General features: G+C 52.6%; 1 protein-coding gene across 3 annotated transcripts in view; it reads right to left on the bottom strand.

Moving 5' to 3' along the window:
- Positions 1 to 937: 937 nt before the first annotated feature.
- ATL1 (atlastin GTPase 1) overlaps positions 938 to 15,712 on the bottom strand; it is a 31,556-nt gene continuing 16,781 nt past the window's right edge. For 2 of the 3 annotated variants that reach the window (XM_042799305.1, XM_042799303.1), the window contains exons 7-14: positions 12,329 to 12,421; positions 11,267 to 11,405; positions 9,226 to 9,353; positions 8,474 to 8,530; positions 7,601 to 7,672; positions 6,289 to 6,720; positions 4,077 to 4,091; positions 938 to 1,776 (exon numbers count right to left, since the gene is read on the bottom strand). In XM_042799305.1, the coding sequence (XP_042655239.1) occupies positions 1,666 to 1,776; positions 4,077 to 4,091; positions 6,289 to 6,720; positions 7,601 to 7,672; positions 8,474 to 8,530; positions 9,226 to 9,353; positions 11,267 to 11,405; positions 12,329 to 12,421 (1,047 nt within the window). In that variant the 3' untranslated portion in view covers positions 938 to 1,665. The remainder of the gene's footprint in view (positions 1,777 to 4,076; positions 4,092 to 6,288; positions 6,721 to 7,600; positions 7,673 to 8,473; positions 8,531 to 9,225; positions 9,354 to 11,266; positions 11,406 to 12,328; positions 12,422 to 15,712) is intronic. The other variant, XM_042799304.1, reaches the window with a different exon arrangement.

The raw sequence follows: 15,712 nt of genomic DNA, 5'->3' as shown, positions 1-15,712 counted from the left end.
CTGATTTTTTGCCTTTTAGAACATCAAATAAAATCCGTTCAGTGGAGAGGGAACTGGCTGGCTGGTCAGAGTTGTGATCAACTGCTCGGTGTCCCAGTGGAGGCCAGGGACGGGCGCCGTCCCGCGGGGGTCGGGGCTGGGCCCGGCGCCGTTTCCCATCTTTGCTGGGACACGGGCAGTGGGATCGAGGCCCCCTCAGCACCGAGCTGTGCGGTGGGGGACACGCGGGAGGGCTGGGGGGGCTGGAGCAGCTCCCTGGGGGGCTGGGCTGAGAGAGTTGGGGGGTTCAGCCTGGAGAAGAGAAGGGTCCGGGGGGACCTTCGAGCAGCCTCCCAGGGCTTAAAGGGGGGACAGGAGAGGGGGGGAGGGACTCTGGGTCAGGGGGTGGGGGTAGGACGAGGGGGGACAGTTTTAAACTGCCAGAGGGCAGATTTAGGTGAGATCTGAGGCAGAAATTGTTCCCTGTACGGGGGGTGAGGCGCTGGCCCAGGGTGCCCAGAGCAGCTGTGGGTGCCCCCTCCCTGGAAGGGTTCAAGGCCAGGTTGGACGGGGCTGGGACCCCCCTGGGCTGGGGGAAGGGGGCCCTGCCCGGGGCAGGGGGGGGGCACTGGGGGGGCTTTGAGGTCTCTCCCAACCCGAACCGTCTTGCAAGTCTGTGATAACCACAAAGATCTGAGCGGGGCGGTGAAAACCGGTAGCTGGTTTTTCTGAAGGCAAGGGTGGTTCCGCTGCGCTGCTTCAGCCTCCGCTGTTAAAAGCTGGAGCCTTTATTTTGCCTAAAACCCGGCTTTACCTTATTAGCGCCATAAGCACCTCGCAGAGGTCACGGCTGAGCAGGACCCAGGCCAGAGTATTTTTAAAAGATCAACTTAAACACCAATTCAGAAAGCCAGAAGGAAACCAAGAATGTAAAAAACCCCAAGAGAAGACGCTCCCATCTCGTAATAAACTTCTTAGGAACTGAAAGCAAACTTTAATAGTTCTGACAATAAAAGAATAGAACCGTTGAACACACTTTCTATGCACTATAATGAATATATATACAGAAATACAGTGAAACTTTCTCCAATACATATACAAAGTGATACTTTGTGCATCGGTTACAAACAGAAAAGTAGGTTTTCCTTACAAGATCGTTAACATACCACAGCAGAAGTGCCCTTACAGTTTCTGATAAAGCAAGTTAATACATTTTTAATTATGTTTCTGTAATTAAATGGTTAATTGAAGAAAAAACTTGGTTACGTGTTACAACTTGTTCAAGTATCTTGAAAGTAAGTTGGCCTTTGAAGAAGCTAGGGTCTGGAAGAGTTTTAGTTGCTGTATCATGTAAATTAAGATTTCTTCAGTGACTTCATAATGAATTAAGAAAGGGAAAATAAGGCTTCATAAATTAGCTGGGGAGTATGCTGGCTATTACAAATTAACAGCACTTTGTAGTTGCGGCGGTACCAATATGTACATATTAACAAAAATGAGGGAAATAAAAAAAAAAAAAAAAAAAGAAGAAACCATGCTGCCATCTCCCCGTCAAACACACCGACCCCCCCGCCCCGGGCTGTGTTCGCTGCTCTCCCTGTCCCCCGGCGGGAGCTTGTGGGTGCGAGGATGAGGATGGTGAAGAACCGAGGCGGAGGCGCCCGCGGCGACGGGAACGCGCCGGCTTTACACCTTCTTCCTCTCCGAGCCCTCGGCGGGCTCCGCTTTCTGTGCGGGGAAGGCGTGGTGGTACAAATGTCTGTGGGTCGCGGCCGCGCTGTACAGTTTGTACAAAGCCTGGGGGGGAAAGAAAGAAAAAAAAAAAAAAAAAAAAAAAAAAGAGAGAGAAGCTGGTTACGGCCCCCAGCCCCCCCCGGCGTGAGCCGCGCCGCGCGGGTTGGTTTGTGCACCAACCCCTGACTGTGGCCAGTGACCAACAGGGAAAAGAAGGAAGAATCACCAGTTCGCTCATTCTTCAAACGTCTCAGTTATGAGAGGTGTCGTTTCCACCCCCCCCCCCCCCCCCCCCCCCCCCCGAAGTTGTATTAAATCAAGGACTAAGGGACTTAGGGGGGTGCAGGTAAGGGGGGGGGGGTTGGGGTTTGTTTTTCTTTTTTTTTTCCTACAGGTTTCATGCACGGTGGTTAAATTTCTGCATCCTCAGCATTTTGTTTCACACCACCAGGCAGCTCCATCTTGCAGCAGACGGAGGGCTTTGCTATCTAGTAGGTACCTGGTTTGGCTAGATAATTTTTCTGCAGGTTTTTGTTTTTTTTTGTTTTTTTTCCTGCAGATAATTGTTCTGCAAACTCTTTTCTGCTCCGGCAGGAGCGGAGCGTGGGCAAAGGCCGTGTGGCCGTGGGCTGCATTTCCCATACAGAGCCAATATCAGAGCGGTCACGGGGCTGAGACAAAGCTCTGAACCTGGGGAGGGGGGAGTGACAAGGACCCCCCACACACACACCCCACTGTGGGCTTTAAACCCCACGCAAACAGCAGAGGGGATGCCGACGTCCCTGGGTCTGGCTGCAGAGGACTTGGCTGACACGGTTCTGACATTCCCATTTCAAATGAACACGTGATTGGGAAAAATTAAAACGAAAAAAAAAATAATAATAAAAAAAATAAAACCAAACTAACCCCCCCACACACACATCAGCTCCTGCTGGGGATCTGAAGCCTGTTGGGGAGCCAGGATGGGGTGGGAAGAGGCAAGTGTCGTGTGATGACACAGGGTGATGTGTTCCTCATGTTCCTCGTGCGCTCGGCGGGTGCTGAATGAAGCAGGCGAGGCCGAAGCCGCAGCGAGGAGGAGGAAGGGGGGGGGGGGGGTTGAGAAGCCTCTGGGGGTGTTGGAGGCGATGCTGAGTGCAGCCCAAAAGGGCCCTTGGAAATGGAGGTGGGACGTCGCGTGCAAGAGCTTTGGGATTCTTTGGGATCACAGGGGGCTGGTGGAGGAGACTTCATGCGGCTTCTCTGGGTTTCCTGCTTGAAAAATTCACCTTCGCATCCTACAGAAGCGACCTTGCAACATTTTGGGCTGCTGTTCGTGCCCAACCAGCCCCACAGCACCGACTTTTTACCTGACAGGATTTGCTCAAGAGCTCACCAGTGGCAAAGCCCACGTTCTGCCTCCTGCTGTGGCAGAAGCCGGAGCAAAGCCCGTGACCCCAGAGGTCGGGCGCTTGGCGCTGCTCAGCGTTTGTGGGCACAGTGAAGTACCAAAACGGCCGCCCCGGGGCTGCTCGGGGCAGGAATGGGTTGATTTTTAACTATTTCTTTTTATCTTTAAATGGCCTTTTGGACCTGTGAGAGCTGCTCCAACTTTAAGAGGTGCTCCTCACATAACTCAGTGGCTGAAGCGCGTGGCGACACGATAAAAAAGACAGAGATTTTGTCACACCCCCCCGGCCCGACCGGGGCAGCACTTGCCTACCACGCAGGCTTAACGTACGTGCGCAGGACCACAGACCAGGATGCCTTTTTTTTTTTTTTTTTTAATTAGATGCTGACGAGGCTTTGCCTAAACAAGGTTCCAGTCGCCCCCGGCACAGGCAAGCGGCTCGGTGCTCAATCTGGTAATGGGGTGGTTTTGCCCAAAACACGACGCGCGGCACTTCCAGCAGCACAGAGAGGCCTCGCCAAGTGGGGGGGGGGGGGGGGGGGGGGCTCTGCCTGCCTGACCCCCCCACACACACAGTTGGTGCTACAAAACAAACCGGTGTTTCGGTTTGACCTCTCAGCACAACAGGAAAATCCCCCAACCGAGCTGATGGGAGAAAGATGAAAATCCCCATCAGAACAAACACGCTCCCTTGCCCAAATCTCTCCCCTACTTGGCTTCCAGCACCGCCTGGAGCGCGGCGCCCAGGTTTAACCCCCTTCCCCAGGCATCTGGATCCCAGGGAACAACCAGAGCCCGGCTGCCAGTGGTCCCAGTGCAGGACCAGGATGCCACCGCTGCCCAGAGCCCTCGGGGCTCCCCGTCCCCCGCGAGCCCGAAGGCAGCGACGCGGCTGAAACGTGCATTTGGGGCCGAGATGCTTCCCCCCCCGGGAGCCGAGCGGCGTCGCATGCGGAGAACAAGAGTCACTTACCTCATTTGTGCTTCCCTGGGGAGAGGCATTGGGAAGAAAAAGGGGGAGAAAGGAGGGGAGAAAAAAAAAAAAAAAAAAAAAAAAAAGCATCTCTGTGTATCACACACGTCCGTGGGAGCGCACGGTGCTCACACCTCTGGCCACAGCCACTTGCTGGTGCCGCTGTGGCCGCGTATCCCCGGGGGGGGGGCTTGCCCCAGCCCCTCTTGCAGGAGCCCTCACGGCTCCATCCACCCCTCCTGCAGCCGAGCGCTGGCGTGGGACGGAGCCACGAGGGCTTCGACCCCGCTGCTGGGCCAGCACCACCCGTCTGCACGGATCCCCCTCGGGGGAACCCTCCCTCGGGTTGGGATACAGCCCGCGGGGGCCGGCTGGGGCACAGCTGCAGGCACTTTAACCTCTTTTATTTTCTCCCAGCTGGGTAAGAAGCAAGTGAGCAGCGTTTCTGGCTTCCTGCGTCCTGCTCTTGCTTAAAAACCCCTCCCTGGTTCCTGCGCAGGGATGGGTAAATTGTTGGGCTTAAAACACGCCAGCGTATCCCCCATGCAACCCGGGAAGCGTCCCCGAGCAGAGAGGCACTGCACGGGCACCGCAGCGGGGCTTATCGTGGATGCTCAGGCTGCGGAGGACAGGGCAGCCAAGATGAACCCGCCTGGGACACCTTATCTGAAAGGCAGCTCAGCTGAGCACCACCGCTATCCAGCTCTGGAATGAAGGAACTGAATAATAGATGCTTCAATATTTTTCTCCCAAAGCTAAATTAGCTCCGGCTGCCGCTCTCCAGGAAGCAGGTAAATGCGCTCGCTCTCAATCAACACCTCGCCGGTGGGTGAAAAGCAGGGAAGGAGGAGGCAAAGCTGTCGAGAACGGCCCTTTCTGCCTTGGGACACTCCAGAAATAAAACCTGCGACTGCAGCTGGTGGCTTCTGAGCAAACGAGGAGCTCACCCCAGCTCTGCCACGGGAAGAGCGGGAGGCCAGCGCAGCCCTGTCAGCGTTATTTCTGCACGTTCCGCTGGGCTGCTCCCCTGGCTGGGGCGAAGGGGGTCAGCAGGAGCCCGCGGGGTCCGGGCTTTCCCCGGCAGCTCTGCCACGGGGAGAGGAAAATGCTGCTGCAGCAGGGGAAACAGGAAAGACCGAGCGTTAAAAATACCGCGGCCGTGGGCTGAGAGATAACCCTGCCGGGGCCGGGCGCTGCAACGGCGCCGGTCGGAACGCAGACAGGGCAATGCAGGAGGGGGCGTGGGGGGTGATTTCCCACTACAACCGTTTTTAAGGGTTTAGAGGTGTTCAGGTTTGACACTGGGGCCCAACCAAGATTTTCCCATGTTGTTTGGGGGAAAAAAAAAAAAAAAAAAAAAAAAAAAAAAAAAATCAAAAAAAAGAGCGGGTGAGATCAAGTGACCCAGCAGAGCTGCGGCTGTAACGGGAAAGCGGGGCCCAGTGCCAAAACAGGCAGAGCAGAGACCTGGCCTCAGTCTCTGGCAGACCCGGGGAGAGCCAAAATCCCTGCCCTGAACCAGGGGGGACATGTGGGTCTTTTCTTTTTGACATACACAGACACGCAAACAAAAAGGACACACACCGGCTCCAGGAACACCTTCCCGGTGGGACCCCAGGCCAAGGTTTGAGGCTCCACAAACTAGGATTTGGTGATGGGCAAGACAAGAGGGAAAAAAAAAAACAAAACAAAAAACAACGAGCAGAATGAAATAGCTTGCTGTGAGTTTTCTCATCCCCAGCCCGGATCTACATGGCTTGTCGCTCGCACCGGGCAGGATTCAGAGGCTCGGGCTGGAGCAGGGTCGGTGCACAGCTCCAGCCTGGCTGCTCACTCCTGCCCTCCAGCCCAACTCCTGCCACAACCCGGGCCCTCCTCTGCTCCCTAAGGCATCTCCCCTTTACAATCAACCCCACAAAGCGATTCGAAACCATTTCCTCCGGCCCTGCTTTCCCCATCTAGAAGGTCTAAGGAATGGATTAAACCTCCTTGTCCTGCTGCTTGAAGAAGACAGGGCACAGGTCTTCCCTCTCTGATCACAGCACAACCAGCTCGAGCAGCTGGATCTGCCCAGGCAGGCCCAGCCAGAGCATCTACCAGCCCTAAATGCAAAAGCCATTTCAAAGGGGAGGAAAAGCCCCAGGAAACTCAACGCTTAAGAACTCGGTGGGGATTTGTTTGTTTGTTTTAAATCAAAAGCTCTTTAGCCTACCTGGTCCCACAACGCTGCGGCCACTTGGTCTATTACTGCGCCCAGTTCTCTGTACTCCCCAGAGTATCTGATATATGCCCAGGTACACAGTGTGATAAGTGTCAAGCCCATGATCATGTTGCACAGACTGGCTATGATGTCCAAGCCAATGAAGCCGGTCACTCCAGCTATCACATAAGTGATGAAGATGACCACAAAGAGCGTGGCGGGGGTGCGGGCGGCGTGGAAGATGTTCTTGCTGTCGTTGTGCTTGATGTACTGGATGTAGAGCTCATCTATCTCGTTCTCCAGCTGCTGGAGGTAGCGACGGCTGAACTCCTCCCCACCCATCTTCTTCACCCCACGGAAGAGCTTCACAGCCTCCTCCTTCAGCTCCATGTGCTTGGTCTGGAGGTCACTAGGTGCGAGGAAGGGCTTGTCCCCACCACAGACCTGCGTGGAAAGCACAGTCCAATCACTCCAGAAACCTCAGCACCCACAGCCCCTGTGCTGTGCCATGCAAACCACTGGAATTAGGGCTCTGAGGGCTCCTGTTCAGCACGGACCACTAGATCCTGCAGGAAGATCTCCACGACTGTGTTGTCCCTCTGGGACAGCTCTGCAAGGTGCAGGTTGAATCGGGGCAGCGGTTGCCTGTACCGGGAAGCTGCATCCCACAGCTCCCCTCCTCAATTCACTCACAGCCCAAGCCAGGGTCTCAGGCAACACTGATAGCTGAGCTACACTGACCAGCAGGACCCTGAACCCCAGCATTTTCTAGTGCTGCAAACTCCGTGGCGTTTCCCTTCTGCTTCAGAGTACAGACACGTTAATTTTAAGGCCCAGGGCAGTCCACAGCTTGGCCACGCAGCTCTGTACCTTTTAGCTGGCAATAAGCAGTGATCTCCAACACTGATGAACGGAGCGGGCACCAAAAAGTGGCTGGAGGGAGGCTGGGGTCTGAGCTTCACCTTAAAACATCACAACCATCCCCTCACCAGAGCTGAGAGATGGACTGACAGAGCAGGGCGTAGGTGAAGAGCCAGTTATAATGACTTTAGCCCCTAATTAGCACCAGCCACACTGTCAGTCACCCTCACCACGATACCCTGAGCAGGCATCGCTCTCCTCCAGCCTGCCAGAAAGCCCCTTTTCCACCATGAACATAGCAGGGACCCTCTTTGGGACGCTGAACGTGCAGCACCGTAACCAGCCCTGGCCAAATCCATGCAGGATGTTTTCTACTAGGAACCCAAGCAGGGAGGTTTCCCCAGAAGGACAGGAGAGCCAGAAGGCACGAGGGCTGTGAAACGACGTGCTCACCACCACCTACCTCTTCCATTCTCCTGCTGTAGGTGTCTTTGGCAGTGGCAACTGCTGCTAAATTGTTGGCTTCTGCTGTGGCCTGCAAGAAGGGCAAAGGGGGTACAAAGTTTAGCTGCAGAAAGATAGGGTTACGAGGTGTAATTGCACAGAGTGGCAGCCACCGGCTGCCTGGGCACCCGTGGTCCACATATATACATGGCCAGGACGTGTGCATGGTTACTCTGGTGCACGCGTACAGAATTAACAGCTTTCTTGTCTTTCTTAGCCAAGTGTGCTCTCCCCAGCCTCTGACCAATGCCAAGTAAGATCATCCCGTATTTACAAGCCCAGTCTCCTCAGTCCCCCCCAGGCAAAAGCCTGCGTGGAGAGAGGATTCCTGCCCTCCCAAGCCAGAGCAACGAAAACTTTGGCTTCGGCTGTGGGAAACAGCAGGAAACCAGATAAAAGGCTCAGTCGTATGTAAACAGCTACAGCTGCAACCTCCCGCAAAGCCGCCCGGCTCGGAGAGCAGAGCTGCAGCCCAAGGGCCGGGGCGCGGGGCCGTGTCGCCGCCGCGTGCGGCCCCACCGCAGCCGAGGGCGATGCCGTTTACCTGCAGGGGAATCATTTCAGCTGAGCTGAGCCGGGGCCGCACGCGCAGACAGCGAGGCACCGCGGTCCGGCCGAGGCGCACGAGCCGCGGCTGCTGGAAATGCCAAACCGTGTCAGGCTCGTGCCAAACACCCCCCGCAGGGCTGGTTCGTGGGTTGTTACACTAAAGGCCTTTGAAATAAAATCACGGGAGACCCAAGGTGCTGCACTAGCTGGACACCCCGGAGAATTAACTGGGAATCAGCGGCAATCGCAGCGCATGAATACCCACCACCTCACACTCACATACCTGCAGCATCGACTTTGGGTGTGGCAATTCCTCCCCTTGGTAGATCTTTATGTATGCCTGCAAAACAGGGCACCGAAAATGAAATCGCATGGAATTCGGCACACACAAGTGGCATGCAAACACCCCGCCCAGCTCCCCACACAGCTTCAGCGGGATGGGAAAGGCACAGAAGAGGAGGATGCTCCTGGCACAGGACGGCTTTGGCAGGAGATGCTCTGTCAGAAAACGCGACGCAACACCGCTCGAGGTCGACTCCTTGGGTGGCCTGGGTCAGTCACTCAAGGCTCTCCCTCGACCACTTACGCTAAATATCTCTACCATCAGCTTTGCACCTACCTCTGTCCTTCACTGAAGGAGGAGCCAGAGCCAGGTAGCCCTGGAGAGTAGGTGGTGAGAATTACTCACCGATGTCTTGCATTAAAATGTCCCAGTAGTCATGACAACAAAAATAAGCTTTTTCCAAAGGCAACGGGAATACAGCCCTCAGCCTACTTCCCCCTGGTCTTCAGTTCTCCAGGGACGGGGGGACGGGGGGGGGGAAACAGCCCTGCCCACTTCTTGTGCTTACTGCGCAGCCGAATGCACGACTGCGAAGTGTTTGCCTTCTGCAGCAATGGGAGCCAAGACTATTAGCTAGACCAAGAACATTTCCTCCAGCTGGCTTGCCTGCTGCTGCTTGCCCGTTTAATTACAGCAAAAGTGCCAGCGTGCCACAGATTAATAAGCCAAATTTCTCTTAAATAAGCCAATACCTTAAAATACTCCACAAGGCCTCGACAGGTAATATGGTTTCCATTGATCTCCTTAACATCCAGGTTCTCGGGACTAAGCAGCCAAGGAATCAAAATCTTCAAGTTCTTGATGAACTCATCATCTATTTCTGGAAACAAAACCCAATGTCATCAGTACCAGCCCAAGGTCAGACTTGTGCTTCAGTGTGCACTAACATGAAACAAGAGCAGGAGAGTGAAGCCAGAGAGACTCGGACACCCTATAATTTAGTGATGTGAGAGCTCAGAAATGATCGTGGCCCCAGTTAAGTAGTTACTTAACCCAGGGACAGAATATACAGCTGTGCATATACCCACAAACCAGCTTCATGGTCTCAAAAACACTTGCGCAAACACAAATGTGACTGGGAAAGTAACCTGCTCTTGCTGAGGACACTGGTAACGTGCACGCAGTGCTGGCAGCCAGAGCGCAGCATCTTCTTGCCTAGACACACACACTCTTTGCAGATGATGATCCTGAGTGCACGGGGCATGGACACATGCTGTGCCTTCCCTCTGCTCTGCTCCATGGCACCCGTAGTGGAAATCTTCTGCCAGGGCTTAGGCTCTCACCCCTGCCACCTCCTGAGCCACCAGGTTAAGATTTTCTGTGCCGAGTTCTCGGTCCTCTATAATCCTGTATGTGAAATTCTCATTGCAAAGCATTTTAAAGCTTTTGCAAACCATTAGGCGCTTGGTACAGGTACACTAAGGACTCCTGAGAGTGACTGTGCATTTACATTGCACCATCGGACACCCCTGGGTGCAGCTACCAGAAGAGGCACAACCTCTGCTCCCACCAGCCGGTCCCCTCTGCCAAAGCAGAGTTTGAAGGGTCCATGGGCTGCCTGTGTCACTGCGACAGAGGCAGACTCATCTCCTAACAGTCATTCTTATGGCTTCACGGTGTCTGACATCCATTTACTGCCATTTAAATTAAACTGTACGAGGCTGGAGAGAAAAAAACAATACAACATCCAGGCGTCTGGAAGGTAAGGAAAGAGGGGAAGTATCTCCATATTTCTTCCATCAGAGCGCAAAAAGCTGCGGACAGCTCTGAGGGAACAAGAATGGTGTTAAGAAGCCACTGACAACTCCTGTGCCAGTTCTGGACACACCACTCGTTCAATACTACTCAGCATCTGAAATTAAGGGGGGAACTAAGAGAGATCAGCTCAGTGTCCACCAGTGTGCCTCCCTCCCGCTGCCTCGCTGTCCTGCTTGCTGCTTAGCATGGAGCTTGCCAGAAGAACAAGTCTGATCACTAGCCAGATAAAACCAGAGAAAAAATGACTTCTTTCTGTCTGCTAATTTATTTTGAGTGACTAATGGGCCACTTTCTCTATTGCTAAGATTGCAAGCAGCCTGTAACCAACGATGCCGGTAAGCAGTCGGTTCACAACAAACAGCAAAAAATTTCCACAGCATTTGGCTCCTTTCAGGGTGGAGAAGCTTACCACGGCTTTTTTTCCTTCCTCTTTTGCTTTACCTGTTGAACTAAGTCTGCCCTGTAGGGAAACCACTGATCAGATAAGTCAGGAAGATTAAATATTCCTTGGAAAGCTTTTCAAAGTGAAATAAAGTTCCCCTGAGAGCACGTGTAACCCGCCTTCCACCTTCCACAAGCACCAGCCTGACTTGCAGCGCCCTGTCTGCTGCATCTGGGCTGAACTGCAAGGGAGGAACAGGAGTTAATTGCAGGCTGAACACCGTGTCCATGAACTTCCTATCTCAGCCCTGCCCTTCCCCGCCTGCCCATCACTCCTCTGTCCTGACAGTGCTTAGTGCCAGCGGCTCTGAGACCTTTTTGGCCTCCACCTGTGTCCTAAGTTAAAAGCATCTGGCAACAAACAGGCAGCTGCTGGACTCGGAAGAATGAGCTGAGTGTGTATATGTCGTTGGGAGGAGGATCCTACTCCTCTACCAGAAGTTTTTTCATGGAAAATACTTACAGAGGACTCAGGAACCGGTCCGCCAGGGCACCTAAGGTATCCGCTTAAAAAACAGACTTTTGCCTTCATACCTTTCAGTTTTCCATCGAAATTAGGGTTGGTGGCGACTTTCAGGCCTGGGTGAGGTAAGAGGAAGCAGGAGATTTTGGTGAAGCAGGAATGGATGTGCTTTCTGACGTTCTGCAGCTCTTCATGCTGATTTCCTGAGACCTGCAAGAGAGCAGTTTGGGGTCAGGGGGGTTTCCTTCTGATGGGTAACGCTGGGCCAGCAGTGCTGGCAGAAGCACGGGGTACTCTGCACTGTGGCTGCTTACAGCGGGAAAAAAACAGCACAGGAGGGCATCCCGTAGAGGTGTGCTGCATGAAGAGGAAGACAAAGCTCTTCCAGTGACCAAGGAACTAGTGTGTCTCTGACCATACACCCTGGGGCATGTTATTATCATTCGGAAAATGGGCACGTCCGTGTATGACTGGAACACAAAAACATTTGGGATTTCCCACTCGGGCCTTTCTTGTCTCCTCTTTAATTAGGTCTCTCCACTACCAAATCACCCATGCATTTCCTGATTAATCCCCGCGGAGCCCTCGCCCATCAGTTTTACTGTACAACTACCTATTACTAAAACATCATCCCTGGTCTCTCGGGAATCTGCTGATTCCCATCTCGAACCCCTCTCCCAGCTGCTCCCACCAAGAGAGCCCCAGGGAGCCTGGCTTTGGGCAGAAGCCTAGCGAGCCCTCCACTGAGCGTGGCAAGGAAATTCAGCCTCCTAAAATTCCTTTTCTGTGATTTTAAGGCACTGGATACGTTTGACCGTAACCAGCATCTCCGTACGCTGCGGTTCACACCCCGCTGTGGCCACCCAGCTGCCCCCTCACCGCTGTGGGTGCTCTGCCCCCCCCCGTTCCCAGCTCCCTGCCCAGGATTACGCTCGCCAGCGCCGGTCATCCCCCAGATCAAGGTGTCACCCCCGTGCCCTGTGCGCTCTCCATCCACGCAGGCGATGGCAGTGTACCATCCCCGGGTCACAAACCAGATTTGCCTCTTCCACTCGCCATCGCCCACAAGCGTTACCAACCCCCCCCAGGCCAGCACTGCTCATGAAATGAACCCAGATCAGAAAAAAATGCACCTTCAGCCGCTTCTCCAGAAACCTTGCGCCACCATCAGATCCGTAAGAAAATTCATACGGGAAGCTCCAGTCACGGACAAGGAAGATAAGGGACTAGAAAATGGAGACAAGAAACACAACAGGGTCAGTGCCACACGGGGCCACCGAGTCAACCTTACCAGCTGCTCCAGCTCGGAAAAAACTCCTCGTTCGAGGGGATCGCGCGGCTGGTTGGTTGCTGCGAATTGCAGGACCAGGACCAGGCTACCCGAGACGCGTGACTGCTCTACATTATCAAAAAGGGACTCACAAGGGAGTTCAGGGCCTCCCTCCCCACTGTCACCGCTTGCCAGCAGTGGCAGGACCCCCCCCCCCAGCACCCTCACCCCCATCCTCGTGCCCCAAAATCACTGGCTTTTGTAATCTTTATCGAGGCAGTCAAAGTTCCTATGCAATAAATAAATAAATACCAGTACGGTCAACTTTTAATCTTTAAAAAAAAATATGCTTTCAGAAAAAATCTTGTCTCCAGGGTCTCATCTGTGCAAGGGACATACGTTCCATGTAACAAGACCCGGCCCCGAGTCTCTGCCCAGCTCCAGCAGCATCTCACGCCTTCACTGGTGGCAACGCCCCTCTGGGCAGGGGCTGCGTGGCGCTGAGACCGCGCAGACTTGCTGCACGTGTGGCTGTGGCCTTCGAGGGGAAGGAGGGAGCCGGCCCAGGACCGCTCGTGCGGGTTTGCCGGGCGGCAGTTTGGTTCCCTAGCTTGAAGAATAGCGTCAGTCGTTTAAACTGCAAAATGAGAAAGAGATTTTTTGCTAACCAGGACAAAAGGCAATGAGCTCCCCGATTCCAGCCACATTTAATTCCATCCTATGGGAATTTTACAGGCTCATTTTTTCAGCATTTTTCACTGGGCAGCCTTCCAGACAGACTTTTAATGAGAAGCAGATGCAGGATAACGAGGGTGAATAAGAAATCACTGGCTTTTGTAATCTTTATTGAGGCAGTCAAAGTTCCTATGCAATAAATAAATAAATACCAGTACGGTCAACTTTTAATCTTTAAAAAAAAAATATGCTTTCAGAAAAAATCTTGTCTCCAGGGTCTCATCTGTGCAAGGGACATACGTCCCATGTAACAAACACATGGTTTGGAGGGTGAAGCTCTGAACGCCGAAGCCCAGGAGGGCCTGGCAGGGCTGCCAGGGTTCCTCTCATGCACATGAATAAGCAGGTCAGCAAGTGGAATCCATTTCATTGGAATTTCCCTAAAAATTGTCTATGTTTAGAACAAAGATTTAGTAGTGGGAGGGAAAATATTTCCCCTCCTTATTTCTCTTCCAAAAAACTTCAGGAAAAAAAAAAAAAAAAAAGTGTGAGTTGGTCATTCCTAACTTCATGACAAGTCACAGCAACTGCACCCAGCTAGCTGTTTCAGGACATGCTGTTCTTTCTAAGGCCATGAGATGCTTTAGGATTCATGTCCACGTTTAGGACTTTTCCACAAACACATTATGCATGCCTTGTACTGGTTGACCCTGGAACGATTTTCTTTTTTCTTAAGCAAAACTGTTCCACACATGCTGTATTTACCACACCTCACAGCCACCCTCGGCCCCCCCCAGCCCAAACTGCCAGGCACCACAGGCAGCCTCTGCGAGGACATGGGGACCGGGACCGGGCTCTGGCAGGGGCTGGTGGGGCAGCGCAGGCGGTTACGCTTCAGCGCGAGTGCGGGGACACACCGTGGAGCCAAAGGGAAATGTTAATTTTTCCACTGCCAAGTTATTACTTCCCTTCCAGCAGGATCAGTGCCACTGCCTCGCTATCGACGCTTTCTCTGCACTCCCTGCTTGGCAGCATTTTCCTATAGGAGATGTTTTCCAAAGCCTCCTTTGCAGATTTGTATATTTTAACAACAAAAGAGGTTCAGCTCGTTTGACTTACAGGCCTGGAACATCACCCAAGAAACTCAAGCTGCAGACACTCTTCTGTAAAGAGAGCTGTCTTGGTTTAGAGCCTGCAGCTACCCAAAGTAGCTCTCGTTAGGCCATTAAGTTGTCCCCTCATTAACAGCGTGCTCCTCATTGCTAGCCTGACTTTGCTCAGCCTCTGCCACAGCCACGGAGCTGCATGCTGCCTCGTCCTCTCTGCTGGAAAAGGGGTTTTAAACTGCCAGAGGGCAGATTTAGGTGAGATCTGAGGCAGAAATTGTTCCCTGTGCGGGGGGTGAGGCGCTGGCCCAGGGTGCCCAGAGCAGCTGTGGCTGCCCCCTCCCTGGAAGGGTTCAAGGCCAGGTTGGACGGGGCTGGGAGCCCCCTGGGCTGGGGGAAGGGGGCCCTGCCCGGGGCAGGGGGGTGGGACTGGGTGATCTTTAAGGTCCCTTCCAACCCAGACCATTCTATGATAAGCAGTTTATTTACCATTGCCCTTCTGCTTTCTAATCAAAACACTCGGCTGTCTTTAAAAAATGTGCTTTGCAGGAACAAGCCCCCTTTGGGATGTGGAAATGAGAGCTCCGTTGCTCACCTGGCCACATCGCCATCGATCCTTCCACCAAGTTTTAGCACATCCACAAGGTTACCCAGAGTTACCACCCGTCGTTTGGTATTTTTCCCTAGATCTTTAATGAAGATGACAGTGAATCAGAGAGACCTTGAGGGGGAGCCCCAAGGAAACACTTCTGAAGGATGATGATTCCCTATTAAAATTAGTTCAGTGTGCTCTGTCATCTATCAGTTAATGAGTTTTTAATCCATTTACAATGGATTAAAACCGACAATGCAGACTTGGTATGTTGTTCACTTGCTTTTAATAAGCATCATAGGGAGATAAGGCTTACAGAAGGCAACATATCATGGTGATAGTTACTTTTATCAACCAAACTTGTGGTCTTTTAAAAATTGATAATGGCATTGTTTGACAAGGCTTGCTATCCACAAAACTGTGTGACTTGACAGCAATTATGGGCTTTGGTAAAATCAGAGCTTATTATCCAGTCCTAATGACTTAAGCATATTTAAAAGTTTCCCCTTACAGCCTCCTCCTTACTGATGGAATAGGAAGTATTTCACTTTCACTGAAATATTTGGCTACATTATCCTGATAGTTTTTAAATAAGGAACAGAAATATTTATTTAATGTCTGGCTTTTTTTCTGTACCATGTTATAATGTTCTCCTAGTTCTTGCTACTACAAGCAGTATGTTTCTATCAGCCGCTTTCTAACATCGTTTATCAGTCATCTGCCCATGTCAATGGGCATATGACATATTCTCAAAGCTCCTCAAAATCTCAATTTGTCCATTTCTTCTATTTTTTAACCTTTTAATTTTATTTCCATAACCTGATCACAGACACCCTATAAACCCCGTAGGCCTTCCGGGATGGTGGTGAGGATG

The sequence above is a fragment of the Tyto alba genome, unplaced genomic scaffold, assembly GCF_018691265.1.
Source record: "Tyto alba isolate M040663 unplaced genomic scaffold, T.alba_DEE_v4.0 Super-Scaffold_29, whole genome shotgun sequence".
In the NCBI taxonomy this organism is placed as follows: domain Eukaryota; kingdom Metazoa; phylum Chordata; class Aves; order Strigiformes; family Tytonidae; genus Tyto; species Tyto alba.
This window is presented reverse-complemented; position numbering and strand designations above follow the sequence as displayed.